Below are 22,668 nucleotides of genomic sequence, written 5' to 3' on the forward strand. Positions count from 1 at the left end.
TGTACATCAGTCCCGATATGGAAGGTACTTATTTGGGTAGTAATGCAAACGCAAACGCAAACACACACACACACACAACTTTGACTGTGGCGGACACAAAAAATGTGTGATTACACCATCTGAAGCATGCTGCTCTAATTATACCTTCAAGTTACACACTAACATGTACATCGGTCCCTATATGGAAGGTACTTTTTTGGGTAGTAATGCAAACACAAAAACACACACACACACACACACACACACACACACACACACACACACACACACACACACACACACAAAACTTTGACTGTAGCGAACGTAAAAAAAATGTGTGATTACACCATCTGAAGCATGCTGCTCTAATTATACCTTCAAGTTACACACTAACATGTACATCGGTCCCTATATGAAAGGTACTTTTTTGGGTAGTAATGCAAACACAAACACACACACACACATTGCTAATTCATCATCAATATTCATGATGTTATCAGTTGAGACGGCTTAAGAAACGTTGTTAAAATTGTCCATTATGAATGTTTGCATCACGCAGCCGAAACCTCCAATTATGTCTAAAGCAGTGGTTCTTAACCTGGGTTCGATGGAACCCTAGGGGTTCGGTGAGTCGGCCTCAGGGGTTCGGCAGAGGTCAAAACACACCCAACTCATCTCCCTATCGGCGTATTACGGATACGGCAACAGCTGACTGATTTGCGGGTGTGTAATTTGTTGTGAGTTTATGCACTGTGTTGGTTTTGTTGTTTGAACAAGGTGATGTTCATGCACGGTTCATTTTGTGCACCAGTAAAAAAAACATGGTAACACTTTAGTATGGGGAACATATTCACCATTAATTAGTTGCTTATAACATGCAAATTAGTAACATATTGGCTCTTAACTAGTCATTATTAAGTACTTATTAACAACGTTCCCTCTAAGGTGCGCGCCTGCGCAATTGCGCACTGCGTCCTCTGCGCACAGCAAATTAATGCCGCGCAGAAAATCAAAAATCCCATCTGAACTTTAAACGAAACAAACACATTACAATTTATTCTGTATGATTTTGCAATGCAACTCTGTGAGTGACAGGTGACAACAAGAGTGGCCCCAATGAATAAAACAATCTTTTCCAACACAGTTCTATTATCGTCTGTCGAGACACTTTACGGACAGGAATTCCATCCATCACTTTATTGAGCAAAACTGTTTGTAACCACACCAAAAACATGAGTAAAATAAACTTTTATCTATAAAAACTGGTAATTTTCTGCCATACAAAGCAGGCTTAAACCAACTTTGTCATCCGTCATATCAACAGAAGCCGCTCGCCCTGTCTCACCTGCACCAACACACGCACTCATGGCACTTAGCCAGTGCTGCGTTCATGGCCACACAAAAAGTCGGACAACCCCAACACAAAACATTGTGTAAATGCCAGGTTGTAACACTCTGACTCCTCAATCAGATGTGTGCTTATTTTACTGCCATTTATTAAGGATGTTAATCTAAGGATATTATTCATGAAATATTGTCACTAGATTTCATAAATGCTAATAAAAAGATGTATTTTACAGACAGAAAGTTACAGGAACTAAATGTAATCTCTGAAAGGGGTAACATTTCTTTTAAAGGCAGGACCTGCAGCCAGACATACAATACTAGCACATAGGTATTGAAAAACATGTTTTTTTGTTATTAGTAAGTAGCGTGACGTCACAGGTTGAAGGGCTCCTCACATTTCCCCATTGTTTACACCAACAGCGAGAGCGATTCGGACAGAGAAAGCGACGATTACCCCATTAATTTGAGCCAGGATGAAAGATTTGTGGATGAGGAACGTGAGAGTGAAGGATTAGAGTGCAGTGCAGGACGTATCTTTTTTCGCTCTGACCGTAACTTAGGTACAAGCTGGCTCATTGGATTCCACACTCTCTCCTTTTTCTATTGTGGATCACGGATTTGTATTTTAAACCACCTCGGATACTATATCCTCTTGAAAATGAGAGTCGAGAACGCGAAATGGACATTCACAGTGACTTTTTTCTCCACGACAATACATCGGCGAAGTACTTTAGCTACGGAGCTAACGTGATAGCATCGTGCTTAACTGCATATAGAAACAGACGAAATAAGCCCCTGACTGGAAGGATAGACAGAAGATCAACAATACTACCAAACTCTGGACCTGTAACTACACGGTTAATGCTGTCCCTCCTGGCGAAGCCTAGCAATGCTGTTGCTAACGACGCCATTGAAGCTAACTTAGCTACGGGACCTCGACAGAGCTATGCTAAAAACACTAGCTATCCACCTACGCCAGCTCTCATCTGCTCATCAACACCCGTGCTCACCTGCGTTCCAGCGATCGACGGCGCGACGATGGACTTCACCCGATCATCGATGCAGTCGGCGGCCCGGAGACGGAGGAAGTCAAGGTAGTCACGGTAGCACGTCTGCTCTCCAACTCAAAGTCCTCCTGGTTGTGTTGCTGCAGCCAGCCGCTAATACACCGATCCCGCCTACAGCTTTCTTCTTTGCAGTCTCCATTGTTAATTGAACAAATTGCAAAAGATTCACCAACACAGATGTCCAGAATACTGTGGAATTTTGCGATGAAAACAGAGCTGTTTGTATTGGATACAATGGTGTCCGAATACTTCCGCTTCAACCCTTGACGTCACGCGCATACGTCATCATATCGAGACGTTTTCAGCCGGAAGTTTCCCGGGAAATTTATAATTGCACTTTACAAGTTAACCCGGCCGTATCGGCATGTGTTGCAATGTTAAGATTTCATCATTGATATATAAACTATCAGACTGCGTGGTCAGTAGTAGTGGCTTTCAGTAGGCCTTTAAGTCTTTGTTACTTACAATATGTTCCCCATACTAAAGTGTTACCAAAAACATATAACTTTTTCTTGAATTTGAAAAAAACCCCACATTTTATTTTTCACTAAAGAAGGGTTGCGGTGAATGCGCATATGAAACTGGTTGGGTTCGATACCTCCAACAAGGTTAAGAACCCATCCATTGTCTACCGCTTATTCCCTTTGGGGTCGCTGGAGCCTATCTCAGCTACAATCGGGCGGAAGGCAGGGTACACCCTGGACAAGTCGCCACCTCATCGCAGGGCCAACACAGACAGACAACATTCACACTCACATTCACACACAGGGGTCGGCAACCCAAAATGTTGAAAGAGCCATATTGGACCAAAAATACAAAAACAAATCTGTCTGGAGCCGCAAAAAATTAAAAGCCATATTACATGTGTCATGAGATATAAATGTAATTAAGAGGACTTAAAGGAAACTAAATGACCTCAAATATAGCTACAAATGAGGCATAATGATGCAATATGTACACATCGCTAGCCTAAATAGCATGTTAGCATCGATTAGCTTGCAGTCATGCAGTGACCAAATATGTCTGAATAGCACTCCACACAAGTCAATAACATCAACAAAACTCACCTTTGTGCACTCATGCACAACGTTAAAAGTGTGGTGGACAAAATGAGACAGAAAAAGTGGCATAAAACACGTCCTAGAAAGTCGGAGAAAGTTATACATGTAAACAAACTATACGGTGAGTTCAAGGACCGCCAAAATAAGTAGGACAAAACGGCGCTCGCCAAATACTCGAATCAGTGAAGCATGTTTAATATAAACAGTGTGATTTATAACAATTAGCGAGGTTTGTGTCATGTTTGTCCTCCTACAGAAAACATTCTAAAACAAAAAAATAGATTTTTTTTCCCCCTCATCTTTTTCCATTCTTCATACATTTTTGAAAAATTTCCAGAGAGCCACTAGGGCGGCGCTAAAGAGCCGCATGCGGCTCTAGAGCCGCGGGTTGCCGACCCCCGCACTAGAACCACTAGGTGTAAAAAGAGCAAATGTCATCTTTGAATGTGTGCAGGTTGTCGTCATCTTGGTGTGTGAGTGTTGCTGTGCACTCACCAGCTGCAGGCAGCACACGACCAGCAGGGTGCATCTCCCGTCGCACTTGCCCATCTTGGAGGGCTCGGGCCGCGGCAGGCTCCGCGGGAAGGAGGACGGGTCCCCGGTCAGATCCAGACTTGCCTGGCCGCGTCAGCTCACACCATTCCGGGCTGAAGAGACCTCCTCCTCGTCTGGCGCTTCCTCTCACAATATTTGACCCATTTTTTTTTTTTTTTTTTTTTTAGTGGTCAATTTTTTTTTTGTCTTCCAGGGAGAGGGGGCGGGGGCTGGCACTCTCTTCTGCGGTCAGACCAGCACCGACAAGCGGATCACCTCGGCCACACCTTCTATGGGAGGGGGGGGGGAAGATGCGTGCGCACACACACAAAGACACAAAGAGAGGCAGAAAAAGTGTCATGATGGCCGCGGGCTGCAGACACAAATGAGCATCATATGATAGCGGATCACACGGCTGAGGGGGGGGGACGAGGCTGGGGGGGGACGAGGCTGGGGGGGACGAGGCGGCCGAGTTGGCGGTGTCGTTTTACCGCCAAGCGACAACAAAGCAGCGCGTTGTGACTCACCGCGTCCAAGACGAAGAAGAAGAAGACTTAGAAGACGAAGAGGCGAGCCTCCATGCGCCACCTTCCCGTCTCGCTGGCGTCTATACCCCCTCTCGGTGGTGGACCGGGTGGTATCCGTTCGGGTGGTCCCGGGGTACCGCTGTGGAAGATAACGGGGCCCCCTTCGCGTCGTCTCCGCGCTCGGCGTCTTTTGTCAACAATCGGTGCCGGGGCGTGAGGGGGAGGAGCCGGAGGAGAGAGCGGGAGGGAGGGAGGGAGGGAGGGAGGGGCGTGGGGGGCTTGGTGGTCTGGCAGACACACATCATGAAAAAAGTGAACGGACGCATGCGCACAAGAGCGCGCAGAGCTGACCGGAAAGACAAGCGCTTGTCCTTTCATCATAAAAGTCTGAAAAGTTTAAAAGGGAAATATTTCAAGAATGGATTTTTGTCATTTTTGATGGAAAAAAAAAAATTAAATGGCCGGGACCGATTATTCACGCTGATGTTTCCTGCTTTCACCCATTTAACATATCTTTACCTGCTCATTAACCTATCTGCTCTGCATCCTGGGGTCACACTGGTGCTTCCTGCCTTTACCCATTCAACATATCTTTACCTGCACATTACCTACCTTCTCTGCATAGTGTGGTCATGCTGGTGCTTCCTGCCTTTACCCATTCAACATAGCTTTACCTGCACATTACCTACCTTCTCTGCATAGTGTGGTCATGCTGGTGCTTCCTGCCTTTACCCATTCAACATATCTTTACCTGCACATTACCTACCTTCTCTGCATAGTGTGGTCATGCTGGTGCTTCCTGCCTTTACCCATTCAACATAGCTTTACCTGCACATTACCTACCTTCTCTGCATAGTGTGGTCATGCTGGTGCTTCCTGCCTTTACCCATTCAACATATCTTTACCTGCACATTACCTACCTTCTCTGCATAGTGTGGTCATGCTGGTGCTTCCTGCCTTTACCCATTCAACATAGCTTTACCTGCACATTACCTACCTTCTCTGCATAGTGTGGTCATGCTGGTGCTTCCTGCCTTTACCCATTCAACATAGCTTTACCTGCACATTACCTACCTTCTCTGCATAGTGTGGTCATGCTGGTGCTTCCTGCCTTTACCCATTCAACATAGCTTTACCTGCACATTACCTACCTTCTCTGCATAGTGTGGTCATGCTGGGGCTTCCTGCCTTTACCCATTCAACATATCTTTACCTGCACATTACCTACCTTCTCTGCATAGTGTGGTCATGCTGGTGCTTCCTGCCTTTACCCATTCAACATATCTTTACCTGCACATTAATAATAATAATACCTGAGATTTATATAGCGCTTTTCTAAGTACCCAAAGTCGCTTTACATGTTAAAAACCCATCATTCATTCACACCTGGTGGTGGTAAGCTACTTTCATAGCCACAGCTGCCCTGGGGTAGACTGACGGAAGCGTGGCTGCCAATTTGCGCCTACGGCCCCTCCGACCACCACCTATCATTCATTCAACATTCATTCACCGGTGTGAGCGGCACCGGGGGCAAGGGTGAAGTGTCCTGCCCAAGGACACAACGGCATGGTAAGAGGCGGGGAGCGAACAAGGCGGGGAGCGAACCTGCAACCCTCAGGTTTCTGACACGGGCGCTCTACCCACTACGCCACGCCGCCCCAAAAACATTACCTACCTTCTCTGCATAGTGTGGTCATGCTGGTGCTTCCTGCCTTTACCCATTCAACATAGCTTTACCTGCACATTACCTACCTTCTCTGTAATAATAATAATAATAATAATAGATTTTAGTTGTAAAAAGCACTTTACTTTGAGCAAACAACCTCAAAGTGCCACAGTGTTAAAAAACGAAAAAGAAAATAGTAATGAAAGATAATAAAAATAAATAAAATATAAAACTAGAAACAGCCCAATAGCAAGAACCAGCATAAAAATCTATAAAAAGGCTTTTTTTTTTTTTTTTTTTTAAAGATGGGTTTTTAAGCCTTTTTTAAAAGCATCCACAGTCTGAGGTGCCCTCAGATGGTCAGGGAGAGCGTTCCACAGACTGGGAGCAGCAGAGCAGAAAGCCTGATCTCCCATAGTGTGTGTATTCAGGATTCTAGACCTACATAGAGGTTTTTGTTTCATGTCTCTACGACATTCATCCTACTGGAAGTTACAGGCAGTTTTGTCTGTGTAATAATAATAAGCAGTTTTGTCTGTGTTTTCTTCCTAGGGGGCGCTAGAGCGCAATTTTGAGTTTTGGGGTTTGGTTTTTTTGATCAGATCGCAATTTTCGCCAGTCCTGAAGTGTGTGTGTGTGTGTGTGTGTGTGTGTGTGTGTGTATGTGTGTGTGTGTGTGTGTCCAATTTGGTGAGTTTTGAAGCATGTTAAGGGGGTCAAATTACAGCTCAAAGAGGCAAAGGTGACTGTTTTTACTCAACTTTTGTTTTGAAGGGGGAATTGCAAACTTCCTGTTGATTTTTGCTGGGGGATGTCAGTGTATGAAATCTAGGTCTAAGTGAGACCTACATAGAGGTTTTTGTTTCATGTCTCTACGACATTCCTACTGGAAGTTACAGGCAGTTTTGTCTGTGTTTTCTTCTTAGGGGGCCCTAGAGCGCAATTTTTAGTTTTGGGGTTTGGTTTTTTGATTAGATCGCAATTTTCGCCAGTCCTGATGTGTGTGTGTGTGTGTGTGTGTGTGTGTGTGTGTGTGTGTGTGTGTGTGTGTGTGTGTGTGTGTGTGTCCATTTTGGTGAGTTTTGAAGCATGTTAAGGGGGTCAAATTACAGCTCAAAGAGGCAAAGGTGACTGTTTTTACTCAACTTTTGTTTTGAAGGGGGAATTGCAAACTTCCTGTTAATTTTGGCTGGGGGATGTCAGTTTATGAAATCTAGGTCTAAGTGAGACCTACATAGAGGTTTTTGTTTCATGTCTCTACGACATTCCTACTGGAAGTTACAGGCAGTTTTGTCTGTGTTTTCTTCTTAGGGGCCCTAGAGCGCAATTTTTAGTTTTGGGGTTTGGTTTTTTGATTAGATCGCAATTTTCGCCAGTCCTGATGTGTATGTGTGTGTGTGTGTGTGTGTGTGTGTGTGTGTGTGTGTGTGTGTGTGTCCATTTTGGTGAGTTTTGAAGCATGTTAAGGGGGTCAAATTACAGCTCAAAGAGGCAAAGGTGACTGTTTTTACTCAACTTTTGTTTTGAAGGGGGAATTGCAAACTTCCTGTTAATTTTGGCTGGGGGATGTCAGTGTATGAAATCTAGGTCTAAGTGAGACCTACATAGAGGTTTTTGTTTCATGTCTCTACGACATTCCTACTGGAAGTTACAGGCAGTTTTGTCTGTGTAATAATAATAAGCAGTTTTGTCTGTGTTGTCTTCCTAGGGGGCGCTAGAGCGCAATTTTGAGTTCTGGGGTTTGGTTTTTTGATTAGATCGCAATTTTCGCCAGTCCTGATGTGATAATAATAACAAAAGTTAATTAGATAAGAAAAAAGGAAATAATTGGAATTGGTTTAAAGGAAAACCATATGCATAATAAACTTTCTATAATTATCCTGAGTGTTAATAATCACAAATGATGATTACTTTCAATAATTTGGGGATTTAAAAAAAAGTTACTCTTTTTTTTTTTTTTAATTATCCTTTTTAATCATCTTAATGGAACCCATTCTTTGTTTTTTTTCCATTCCCCCCCTAACATTTTAGAAACATTTATCAGTAGCAAGCAAAAATAATAAACACTTGAATTCTTTTTTGGGGGAAAATATTGCATATTATGTGTTTGCCATAAAAAATAAGTTTTGTATTATAAAAGGTCATAAATAATAAATATAACTAATAATAATAATAATGTGTTATTTGGCGATTTAAGCGTTGAAAGTAAAAAATTGAAAAAAATTATGTATGACTTATTTTTAACACTTTTATGAGGGGGGACCCTTTTAAAAACCTGGGAAATTTTAGTGGGATTTTTTTTAAACTGTCATTGCAAAAAAAAAAAAGAAAAACAAAATTAATACCATCAGCATCACGCAAGTCAAATAATAAACACACCTCTCATTCTTTGACTCGTCAAGCCAATCGACCCGACGGGGAATTGAACCCAGATCCAATTATTGAGAGTGAGCGGTGTGAACCACTGAACGATCCTCTGGGTCCAATTGAGAGAACATTTGGCCCCGCAGTTCCTTTCGCTCCACTGCGATACATTAACACATGGATGACGATCTCAATATCACCTCAATACGTCAAAATAATTATTGCCATATTTAAGGCTCCAATTACTTCACATCTAATATTGCATTTTGAAATATTATTTTGGGAAAATTGAGCATATTTTGTGTTTGCCATAAAAGTATGTTTTATATGACAAAAGGGCATACAAAAATAATAATAAAAACGTGTTATCTAGAGATTTAAACACAAAATGTACACTATATTGCCAAAAGTATTTGGCCACCTGCCTTGACTCACATATGACCTTGAAGTGCCATCCCATTCCTAACCCATAGGGTTCAATGTGACCTTTTGCAGCTATTACAGCTTCAACTCTTCTGGGAAGGCTGTCCACAAGGTCGCAAAATGTGTGTTTATAGGAATCTTCAACCATTCTTCCAAAAGCGCTTTGGTGAGGTCACACACTGATGGCCTGGCTCTCAGTCTCCGTTCTAATTCATCCCAAAGATGTTCTATTGGAGTTCAGGTCAGGACTCTGTGCAGGCCAGTCAAGTTAATCCACACCAGACTCTGTCATCCATGTCTTTATGGACCTTGCTTTGCACAGTCATGTTGGAAGAGGAACTGTTCCCACAAGGTTGGGAGCATGGAATTGTCCAAAATGTTTTGGTATCCTGGAGCATTTAAAGTTCCTTTCACTGGAACTAAGGGGCCAATCCCAACTCCTGAAAAACAACTCCACACCATAATTCCTCCTCCACCAAATTTCACACTCGGCCGAAAGAGAGAAGGCGTCTCCACTGCTCTAGAGTCCAGTGGTGACGTGCTTTACACCACTGCATCCCACGCTTTGCATTGGAGTTGGTGATGTATGTCTTAGATGCAGCCGCTCGGCCATGGAAACCCATTCCATGAAGCTCTCTGCGTACTGTACGTGGGCTAACTGGAAGGTCACATGAAGTTTGGAGCTCTGTAGCAACTGACTGTGCAGAAAGTCTTTGCACTATGCTGACCTCTCTGTCAGTTTACGTGGCCTACCACTTGGTGGCTGAGTTGCTGTTGTTCCCTAACTCTTCCATTTCCTTATAATAAAGCCCACAGTTGACTTTGGAATATTTAGGAGCGAGGAAATTTCACGACTGGATTTGTTGCACAGGTGGCATCCTATGACAGTTCCACGCTGGAAATCACTGAAAGTGGCCCATTCTTTCACAAATGTTTGTAGAAAGAGTCTCCATGCCTAAGTGCTTGATTTGATACACCTGTGGCCGGGCCAAGTGATTAGTTCACCTGATTCCCATCATTTGGATGGCTGGCCAAATACTTTTGGCAATATAGTGTAAAAATAAATGTATAAAAATAATTAAATACATTTTTAAGTACCGTAATGACATGTGTCATTAATGTATTTAATGACACATTAAATAAACCATTAATTATTTACTATTTTAATATTTAATCATTTTAATATACAGTTATATACTTCATCATTTCTTTTATTCTATGATTTGATTACTGATTTCAAACTTCAATGAACCATTTCATAATCTAATTATTCAGCACTTCAATAATTTATTTCATTCGTCAAACTCGGTCAAATAATTGTTTACGTGTTTTTTTTAAATTTATAGTGATGAATAGCAAATACTTAAAATAAATAGAATTATTTATTTATTATTTTGTAAGTATTTTAGAGTACTAGTAGTTGTTTTTTTTACTTTTTCATTTCATTGATGAAAACCAAACAAAACTATCAACATATCAAAGTGAATTATGAATGAAAAAGTGATCATTTACACAAGTACAGCACGTGTCGTTCAGTACGACACAACAACAAAAATGAAAAATAATTTAGCTTAAAAACATATAAATAAATAAATGGGTCATACTTGTATAGCGCTTTTCTACCTTCAAGGTACTCAAAGCTTTGACAGTATTTCCACATTCACACACACATTCACACACTGATGGCGGGAGCTGCCATGCAAGGCGCTAACCAGCAGCCATCAGGAGCAAGGGTGAAGTGTCTTGCCCAAGGACACAACGGACGTGACTAGGATGGTAGAAGGTGGGGATTGAACCCCAGTAACCAGCAACCCTCCGACCAACTTCGCCACGCCGCCCCATATATTTTCATTATTATTATTTTCACTACAGAAAGACTTTTACATGATTTCGTTCCATAAACTTTTCCTTAATGTACTATGACTAGCATTTTATTAAGACTGAGCCAAACTGCCTTCCAGGTCAGTTCTTATTATTTTATTATTTTGTGGATTATTGGGAGAATTTCTGGTTTATAATTTCAGGATTGTGTATGATCATTTCAAGAAATAATACTAAAAATAATGTTTTCAGACTGTGCAGTGTATAATTTAAAAAAAATATATTTTTGTAATGTATTTAAAAAAATAATTGAATTGATGTCATTTCAATTGAACGCACTTGTAGTAACGCTAACCGGCCACACGAGGGCAGTCTCCCCGTTGGCGCCTATCCATTCTTTCTTGTGTGCCGCTGCTGCATCTGAGCGCGCCTGCATTGTCACGTGACCTACAGACACGCATGCGCACACAGTCAATACATTAGAGAACAACACAAATAAAAAGATGCAATAAAAGGTCACGAGGTTACCGTCAGGATGCGAGTTCGACGCCAGAGGGCTTGAATTTGGGCTTGGCTGCTTGTTGACATGTGTGTGATATCATGTGCGATACAAGCAGTCCTGTGGCTTGTTTACTTGTGTGTGATATCATGTGCGATACAAGCACCTCCCGGTGTGTTTACTTGTGTGTGATATCATGTGCGATACAAGCAGTCCTGTGGCTTGTTTACTTGTGTGTGATATCATGTGCGATACAAGCAGTCCTGTGGCTTGTGTACTTGTGTGTGATATCATGTGTGATACAAGCACCTCCCGGTGTGTTTACTTGTGTGTGATATCATGTGCGATACAAGCGGTCCTGTGGCTTGTTTACTTGTGTGTGATATCATGTGCGATACAAGCACCTCCCGGTGTGTTTACTTGCATGTGATATCATGTGCAATACAAGCCATCCTGCAGCGTGCGTACTTGTGTATGATATCATGTGCGATACAAGCAGTCCTGCAGAGTATGTACTTGTGTGTGATATCATGTGCGATACAAGCGGTCCTGTGGCTTGTTTACTTGTGTGTGATATCATGTGCGATACAAGCACCTCCCGGTGTGTTTACTTGCATGTGATATCATGTGCAATACAAGCCATCCTGCAGCGTGTTTACTTGTGTATGATATCATGTGCGATACAAGCAGTCCTGCAGCATGTGTACTTGTGTGATATCATGTGCGATACAAGCAGTCCTGCAGCGTGCTTTCTCATGTGCGATACAAAAGCAGTCCTGTGGCTTTTTTACTTGTGTGTGATATAATGTGTGATACAAGCGGTTTCGCGGCTTGTTTACTTGTGTGTGATATCATGTGCGATACAAGCGGTCCTGCAGTGTGTTTACTTGTGTGTGATATTATGTGCGATACAAGCACCTCCGGGTGTGTTTACTTGTGTGTGATATCATGTGCGATACAAGCAGTCCTGCAGCGTGTTTACTTGTGTGTGATATCATGTGCGATACAAGCAGTCCTGCTGCGTGTACTCATGTACCGCATGCGATAAAAGCCGTCCTGCAGCGTGTTTACTGATGTGTGATATCATGTGCGATATAAGCCGTCCTGCAGTGTGTTTACTCGTACAATATCATGTGTGATACAAGCAGTCCTGTGGCTTTTTTACTTGTGTGATATCATGTGCGATACAAGCGGTCCTGCAGCATGTTTACTTGTGTGTGATATTATGTGCGATACAAGCACTTCCCGGTGTGTTTACTTGTGTGTGATATTATGTGCGATACAAGCACTTCCCGGTGTGTTTACTTGTGTGTGATATCATGTGCGATACAAGCACTCCTGCAGCGTGTTTACTTGTGTGTGATATCATGTGCGATACAAGCAGTCCTGCTGCGTGTACTTGTGTGCGATACCACATGCGATACAAACAGTCCTGCAACGTGTTTACTCGTGTGTGATATCATGTGCGATATAAGCCATCCTGCAGTGTGTTTAGTCGTATGATATCATGTGTGATACAAGCAGTCCTGTGGCTTGTTTACTTGTGTGTGATATGTGTAATACAAGCAGTCATGTAGCTTGTTTACTTGTGTGTGATATCATGTGCGATATAAGCCGTCCTGCAGTGTGTTTACTCGTATGATATCATGTGTGATACAAGCAGTCACGTAGCTTGTTTACTTGTGTGTGATATCATGTGCGATACAAGCAGTCCTGTGGATGGTTTACTGGTTTGGGATATCATGTGCGACACAAGCAGCCCTGCAGCGTGTTTACTCGTGTGTGATATCATGTGCGATACAAGCAGTCCTTCAGTGTGTTTACTCATGTGTGATTAGATGTGCAATACTAGCAGTCCTGCAGCGTGTTTACTCATGTGTGATATCGTGTGCGATACAAGCAGTCCTGCTGCGTGTTTGCTTGTGTGTGATATTACGTGCGATACAAGCACCTACCGGTGTGTTTACCTGTGTGATATCATGTGCCATACAAGCAGTCCTGGAGCGTGTTTACTTGTGTGTGATATCATGTGCGATACAAGCAGTCCTGCTGCATGTACTCGTGTGCGATACAAACCATCCTGCAGCGTGTTTACTTGTGTGTGATTAGATGTGCGATACAAGCAGTGTTTACTTGTGTGCACGTCACAGATCTCACACTGGAAAGTTGTGTTCTGGAGGGCGCTCCACACCTCGCTGGTCAGTGCTGCCTTGACCTTGACTCCCGGCCTCAGGAAGGACCTGATGGCGTGAGGTGCTTGTATCGCACATGATATCACACACAAGTAAACAAGCCACAGGACTGCTTGTATCACACTTGATATCACACACAAGTAAACAAGCCACGGGACTACTTGTATCACACATGATATCACACACAAGTAAACAAGCCACAGGACTGCTTGTATCGCACATGATATCACACACAAGTAAACAAGCCACAGGACTGCTTGTATCACACATGATATCACACACAAGTAAACAAGCCACAGGACTGCTTGTATCACACATTATATCACACACAAGTAAACAAGCCACAGGACTGATTGTATCACACATGATATCACACACAAGTAAACAAGCCACAGGACTGATTGTATCGCACATGATATCACACACAAGTAAAAAAGCCACAGGACTGCTTGTATCGCACATGATATCACACACAAGTAAACAAGCCACAGGACTGCTTGTATCGCACATGATATCACACACAAGTAAACAAGCCACAGGACTGCTTGTATTGCACATGATATCACACGCAAGTAAACAAGCCACAGGACTGCTTGTATCGCACATGATATCACACACAAGTAAACAAGCCACAGGACTGCTTGTATCACACATGATATCACACACAAGTAAACAAGCCACAGGACTGCTTGTATTGCACATGATATCACACGCAAGTAAACAAGCCACAGGACTGCTTGTATCGCACATGATATCACACACAAGGAAACACTGCAGTTCCTCGCCTCCAGCAAGGTGTTGATGGCCAAGCAAGGATTTGTCATGTAAAATTGATCCAGGTGATTCAATGATACCAGCAACCAGCAGAGGGCGCCATCAAAACTATACTGCATTTTAACAGCTGAAGTGAAAGTATCATTTCAGCTCTTCACCAGTCATGAACAAAGTGTCACACGTCAAAGTGAAAGTGAAAGCTTCTGACCGCTGTTGTGAACATGCAGCTGTGAGGAGGAGTTGGTGGCCATTTTGCAGAGCAAGCAGCAACGATGTTTGTCGTCGTCGTCCTCCTTCCTTGCTGTCCCCTGACTTTTGACTTCTCTTATTGTTGTAGCGGCTGACATGGAGGGTTTAAAGAAACATATATATATACATATACATATATATATATACACATACATACACATATATATATATATATATACACATATATATATATATACACATGTATATATATACACACATACACATATATATATACACATATATATACACACATACACATATATATATACACATATACATACATACATACATATATATATATATATATATATATATATATATATATATATATATATATATATATATATATATATATATATATATATATATATATATATATATATATATATATATATATATATATATACACATACACACCAGTGACGTGCGGTGAGGTTCATGGCTGGTGAGGCACTGACTTCATCACAGTCAGATTTACAAACATATGAACCCTAAAGAGTATCTTATTCACCATTTGATTGGCAGCAGTTAACGGGTTATGTTTAAAAGCTCATACCAGCATTCTTCCCTGCTTGGCACTCAGCATCAAGGGTTGGAATTGGGGGTTAAATCACCAAAAATGATTCCCGGGCGCGGCGCCGCTGCTGCCCACTGCTCCCCTCACCTCCCAGGGGGTGATCAAGGGGATGGGTCAAATGCAGAGGACAAATTTAATTACACCTAGTGTGTGTGTGACAATCATTGGTACTTTAACTTAACTTTACACATACAAACTGTAGCACACAAAAAAGCACATTTAATAAAAAAAACATTATTATGGTCTTACCTTTACTTATAAATGAAGTCCATGTGCCGCTGTTGTGTTGGATTAATGCACCCCCGCCGTAGAATGCACCCCCTGACGGGAGTGTTATATCAACTAAAGCCCACACTTAAACTTTCCACGTGCAAGATTGAATCTATTTAAAAAGTTATTTAATAAGAAGCCAAAAAGTGCAAAAACAATAATGTTCGTGTTGGAGGAGTTGTGAATGACTGAAATATGAAATCCGTGATGCAGTCTGCAGGTGTACCTAATGTTGTGGCCCTGCAGTCATTCACAATATAGATATATATATACACATATATATATACAGTTTATATATATATATATATACAGTTTATATATATATATATATATATATATATATATATATATATATATATATATATATATATGTGTGTATGGGGCTGTATCGCTCGGGTGGTAGAGTGGCCGTGCCAGCAACTTGAGGGTTCCGCGTTCGATCCCCGCTTCTGCCAACCTAGTCACTGCCGTTGTGTCCATGGGCAAGACACTTTACCCACCTGCTCCCAGTGGCACCCACAGTGGTTTAAACATGTAACTTAAATATTGGGTTTCACTATGTAAAGCGCTTTGAGTCACTAGAGAAAAGCGCTATATAAATATAATTCACATCACTTCACTTATATATATATATACATATATACACATATATAAATATACATATATATAAATACATATATATAAATACATATATATATATATATATATATATATATATATATATATATACACACACACATATATATGTAGAAAATCGATTTTAAAATTGCGGTTCATTTGAAAGTATATACACGTGTGTATATAAATATATATATGTATATACACACACACGTGTATATACATACATACAGATTTATATATACACATATATATATATACGTGTATATATATACACGTATATGTATATATATATATACACACGTATATGTATATATATATACACGTATATATATTTTTATATGTATGTATGCATATATATATATATATATAAATATATACACATATATGATCTCACCTACAACTACACGGTGGGACCCACCCCTCTTTCAATGTATGCCTTTCAGAATCAGAATAGTTTTATTGCCATTGTTTGAGAAGAGCTGTGATTGGATGTACTCCCACCTTGTCCCGCCCATCGACAACACAAAATTAAACATGATTGGATTTAATTTCTGCCAACTTTTTCATCTCGTTTTTTTTAAACGCGGACTAACATGTCACTTAATCGTGTTATCGTCTTAGTCAACCTGCCTTTTGTTTTGATGATTTTCACCTGCTCCCATGTCAAAAAACCCCAAACCCAAATAAAGGGCGGGAACAAATCAATCAGTCGAAGTGCAAAAGAAGGAAAAGTTGACACTCTCACCTGTAAGGTGATCTCACCTCCTGGCTGGAACCATGAAGACTTCCTCCTCGTGTTTTGTGTCACCTGGGAGGCCATCTGCACACCTGCACGCTAACACTGCTGTTGTCACGGCAACCAGGCAGAAAAAACGTTAAGTCAAGTTATTGCTGACCTCCCTCTCGGCCATGTATGATCACGACAGGTTTGCATGCCTTACTGACTGGTTGCCATAACTACTTCACCATGGCAACCGTTGTGCATCATCCCTATTCGATGGTGAGCTCATGTGTAAAACAAGGACAAGTATGCATCAGAAAGTCATCTAATGGCGTCTTTGCACACTTTGGATGGCATTTTTCACACTAAAAACCCATAAAAGGAATATGTTGCTTCATTATTTGTGGAAAATGATTTGTGTGTTCCTGTGTGAGCAAATCAAGCGCCGTCAGATACTTTAGGGAGCGTCAACAAAAACACAGACCCAATCAAAGAGTGAGGTTAGGGGTCATCAGAAAAAGACACATGCAGAAATAATTACTGCTAAAGACAAGAATACCAAATGCATCCTAATGTAGGGACCACCAATCAGCAGACGGCTCTGTGATTAGCTCCGCCCCTTCAGCAGGGTGCAAAAAAAATCAGCCGCTATAAAAAAAAAAGGTGCAGGAAATATATTGCAAGGCTTTAAGTCGTAATAAATGACATAATTTTGAGACGCTAAAGATATTGTTGAATCAATAACAGAAAATTAGTGCTCGGATACAAAAAAAATCTTAAATATGTTTTTTAATTAAATAAAATATTACAAGAAAATAAATTGTATTTTACAGGGAATAATTTTTTCCAAAAGTTCATTTTTTCAAAGAAGAAAATATAATACAAGAACAAAACTTTTTGTGGGGAAAAAGTAAGCACATAAAACAAAAGCAGATTTTTAAGTTATTTTTTTATTAAGTCATAATATTATGAAACATACGTTGCAGTATCAAAAAACAACAAGCAGACAAGTGAATCATGTCTGTAGAAATATTTCACTGCTTGCTTGAAAAGGTTACATTAAAGGCCTACTGAAAGCCACTACTACTGACCACGCAGTCTGATAGTTTATATATCAATGATGAAATCTTAACATTGTAACACATGCCAATACGGCCGGGTTAACTTATAAAGTGACATTTTAAATTTGCCGCTAAACTTCCGGTTCGAAACGCCTCTGAGGATGACGTATGCGCGTGACGTAGACCGGGGAACACGGGTATGCCTTCCACATTGAAGCCAATACGAAAAAGCTCTGTTTTCATTTCATAATTCCACAGTATTCTGGACATCTGTGTTCGTGAATCTGTTGCAATTATGTTCATTGCATTATGGAGAAAGAAGCTGAGCAAGCAAAGAAGAAAGTTGTCGGTGCGAAACGGACGTATTTTTCGAAGGAAGTCAGCAACAACAGTACACAGCCGGAGCGTCTTTGTTTACATTCCCGAAAGATGCAGTCAAGATGGAAGAACTCGGATAACAGAGACTCTAACCAGGAGGACTTTTGACTTCGATACACAGACGCCTGTAGAGAACTGGGACAACACAGACTCTTACCAGGATTACTTTGATTTGGATGACAAAGACGCAGACGTGCTACTGTGAGTATGCAGCTTTGGCTTCTAAACATTTGATCGCTTGACCGTATGTGCGCAACTTTTTTTTTGCGTATGTACGTAACTTTTTTTAAATATATAAGCTTTATGAACCTTGGGTTAGGTGAACGGTCTTTTGGGCTGAGTGATTGTGTGTGTTGATCAGGTGTTTGAATTGTATTGGAGTGTTCTATGGAGCTAGGAGCTAGCATAGGAGCTAGGAGTTAGCATAACAAAGACGTAGGTGTTTTTATGCAGGATTAATTTGTGTCATATTAAATATAAGCCTGGTTGTGTTGTGGCTAATAGAGTAAATATATGTCTTGTGTTTATTTACTGTTTTAATAATAATAATAATAATAATACCTGGGATTTATATAGCGCTTTTCTAAGTACCCAAAGTCGCTTTACATGTTACTAAATCCTTTCAGCAAAAATATGGCAATATCGCGAAATGATCAAGTATGACACATAGAATAGATCTGCTATCCCCGTTTAAATTTAAAAAATTCATTTCAGTAGGCCTTTAATTCCTTTCCAATCGTGTGTTGCCATGGTGACCAGACTACAGTGCCACACATATTCATATGATTTATTTAAGTATTCCAAAAACATGTAAGATACATACTGCTGCCCAGAGGGACTCTGCTGACACAACAGCCTCACTTGTGTGACCAATGATGTCCTGAAAGTGACACATTATTAATAATAATAATAATAGTGACAGTAATAGCAATATTCATAGTAACTTTAACAATAATTATAGTAGTAATAATAATGAAAATAATAACAGTGATAGTAGTAGTAATAGAAATAGCGATAGCAATGATAATTTTCGTGATAGCAGTAATAATATAAATCATAATACTAGGGATAGTAATAATAATAATAATGATAGAAGTAATAATGATAATGATAGTAGTAAAAAAAATAGTAATATCAGTGGTAATAATAATAATAATTATAGTAATAATAATAGTGACAGTAGTAATAATGATAGTAATAATAATAGTGATCGTAGTAATAATAATAATGATAATAATAGTGATAATAATAATGGTGATAATAATTGTAATTAAAAGAGTGATAGTAGTGGTGATAATAGTGATAGTGATGCTAATTTTAGTGATAATGGTGATAGTTATAATAGCAACAGTCATATAATAGTGATAGTAGTAATGATGATAATAGTAATGATAATATTAACAGTGATAGTGACAATTATGATGATAATGGTGATAGTTATAACAATAGCAATAGTAATAGTGATAGTAGTAATAATGAAAAATAGTAACGATAATAATAACAGTGATAGTGATAATTATGATAATAACAGTGATAGTAATAACAATAACAATAGCAATAGTGATAGTAGTAATAATGATAATAGTAATGATAATAACAGTGGTAGTAATAATTATGATATTGGTGATAGTTATAATAATAGCAATAGTAATATAATAGTGTTGTAGTAATAATGACAATAGTAATGTTAATAACAACAGTGATAGTGATAATTATGATAATAATGGTGATAGTTATGATAGCAATAGTCATATAATAGTGATAGTAGTAATCATGATAATAGTAATGATAATAATAACAACCGTGATAGTGATAATTATGATAATAATAGTGATAGTAATAACAATAGCAATAGTAATAGTGATAGTAGTAATAATGATAATAGTATCGATAATATAACAGTGATAGTGATAATTATGATAATGGTGATAATTATAATAATAGCAATAGTAATATAATAGTGTTGTAGTAATAATGATACTAGTAATGATAATAACAACAGTGATAGTGATAATTATGATGATAATGGTGATAGTTATAATAATAGCAATAGTCATATAACAGTGATAGTAGTACTAATGATAATAGTAATGATAATAATAACCGTGATAGTGATAATTATGATAATGGTGATAGTTATAATAACAGCAATAGTCATATAATAGTGATAGTAGTACTAATGATAATAGTAATGATAATAATAACCGTGATAGTGATAATTATGATAATGGTGATAGTTATAATAACAGCAATAGTCATATAATAGTGATAGTAGTACTAATGATAATAGTAATGATAATAATAACCGTGATAGTGATAATTATGATAGTAATGGTGATAGTTATAACAATAGCAATAGTGATGTAGTAATAATAATAGTAGTAATGCTAATAATAACAGTGATAGGGATAATTATGATAATGATGGTGATAGTTATAATAGCAATAGTAATATAATAGTGATAGCAGTAATAACGATAATAGTAATACTAATTGAATGGTAGTGAATAAATGATGGACTGGATTAACCAAAGAAATCAAACAAAGCAGCAATATGATTCAGGTTAAGAGACTGTTCAAACTACAAGTGTTCACAAAGTACACAGAACAATAATTATGGTGAACATTTTGAACCCTTTTTTAGATAGATTATTTATGTATTTAATATTTGTTTACTTACTATGATGTATTATTCATTTATTCACTGTTCTGTTACAGAGAACAAGGACATGGGATAAAACTGCAATGGTATGGAAAGGGGTAGGATTAAATAAGCTCATCTTCTTCTTACTCCTTTTCGGACGCGCTGTAATGAAACAAGTGGAAATATGTGATGCACTACATTGTATCGTATGCTAGTTCTAGATCCACTGAAACTGAACTGAATTATAATGCTCATAATGTGATAGTACAGTAATAATAAACATAGTGATAATTATGACAATAATGGTGACAGTACATAATAACAGTGATAGCGATAATAATGATAGCAATGGTAATATTAGTAACTGTATAATAATAACAGTGATAATATCGATCGTAATAATGATAGTGGTATTAGTTGTAATGATAGTAATAACAATAGTGATAGTAGTGATACCAATAGTGATAGTAGTAGTAATAATAGTAATAATGACAGTAACACAATAGTAATAGTAATATAATAGTGATATTAGTAATAATGATATTAATAACAATAACAGTGATAGTGATAATTATAATGATAATGATGATAGTTATAGTAATAATAGTGATACAAATACTGTATAATAGTGATAGTAGTAATAATGATAATAACGGGGATAGTAATAATAACAATAACAGTGATAATTATATTGATGATAATGGTGATAGTTATAGTAATAACAGTGATAGTGATAATTATAATGATAATGGTGATAGTTATAGTAATAATAGTGATATAAATACTGTATAATAGTGATAGTAGTAATAATGATAATAACGGTGATAGTAATAATAACAATATTAGTGATACTTATAATGATGACAATGGGGATAGTTATAGTAATAACAGTGATAGTGATAATTATAATGATAATGGTGATAGTTATAGTAATAATAGTGATATAAATACTGTACAATAGTGATAGTAGTAATAATGATAATAACGGTGATAGTAATAATAACAATATTAGTGATAATTATAATGATGATAATGGGGATAGTTATAGTAATAACAGTGATAGTGATAATTATAATGATAATGGTGATAGTTATAGTAATAATAGTGATATAAATACTGTACAATAGTGATAGTAGTAATAATGATAATAACGGTGATAGTAACAATAACAATACCAGTGATAATTATAATGATGATAATGGTGACAGTTATAGTAATAACAGTGATAGTGATAATTATAATGATACTGGTGATAGTTATAGTAATAATATTGATATAAATACTGTACAATAGTGATAGTAGTAATAATGATAATAACGGTGATAGTAATAATAACAATACCAGTGACAATTATAATGATGATAATGGTGATAGTTATAGTGATAACAGAGATAGTTATAATGATAATGTTATAGTAATAATAGTGATATAATGACTGTACAATAGTGATAGTAGTAATAATGATAATGGTGATAGTAATAATAACAACAATACCAGTGATAATTATAATGATGATAGTTATAATAAGAACAGTGATAATTATAATGATCTTAATGGTGATAGTACAGTAATAGTAATAATAATAATAATGACAACAGTGATACTAATTGTTGGGCTGTGTTCAAATAGACGGAGATTTGACAATTTGATTGGGAAGAGTGTGATTGTATTTCGTAGGGGGAGGCCAGTTAATACCTGCTGCGGACATCAGGTGTGTCGAGGATAATTGATTGTGTTCATCATCATGTCTTCTTGAAATATTAGCAAAAGATTCTTGTGTGCAGACAAAGAGTTGGTAGAGAAATCGTTGATTTGTCACTTCAGCCTTCTTCTTGGTGTGACATCACAGATCTTAAAAAGACCAGATGGTCCACTATGGCCACAATCCAACCAA

At 38.5% G+C, this 22,668-nt stretch overlaps 1 protein-coding gene across 2 annotated transcripts in view; it reads right to left on the minus strand.

Moving 5' to 3' along the window:
* Positions 1-4,737, minus strand: part of nkain1 (sodium/potassium transporting ATPase interacting 1) — a 51,344-nt gene extending 46,607 nt beyond the window's left edge. Inside the window, exons 1-2 of one of the 2 annotated variants that reach the window (XM_062047254.1) lie at positions 4,516-4,737; positions 3,950-4,275 (exon numbers count right to left, since the gene is read on the minus strand). In XM_062047254.1, the coding sequence (XP_061903238.1) occupies positions 3,950-4,003 (54 nt within the window). In that variant the 5' untranslated portion in view covers positions 4,004-4,275; positions 4,516-4,737. Of the gene's footprint in view, positions 1-3,949; positions 4,279-4,515 lie in introns of both variants that reach the window. The other variant, XM_062047253.1, reaches the window with a different exon arrangement.
* Between the last annotated feature and the right edge of the window lie 17,931 nt (positions 4,738-22,668).

Source organism: Entelurus aequoreus, linkage group LG05 (genome assembly GCF_033978785.1).
Source record: "Entelurus aequoreus isolate RoL-2023_Sb linkage group LG05, RoL_Eaeq_v1.1, whole genome shotgun sequence".
NCBI lineage: Eukaryota > Metazoa > Chordata > Actinopteri > Syngnathiformes > Syngnathidae > Entelurus > Entelurus aequoreus.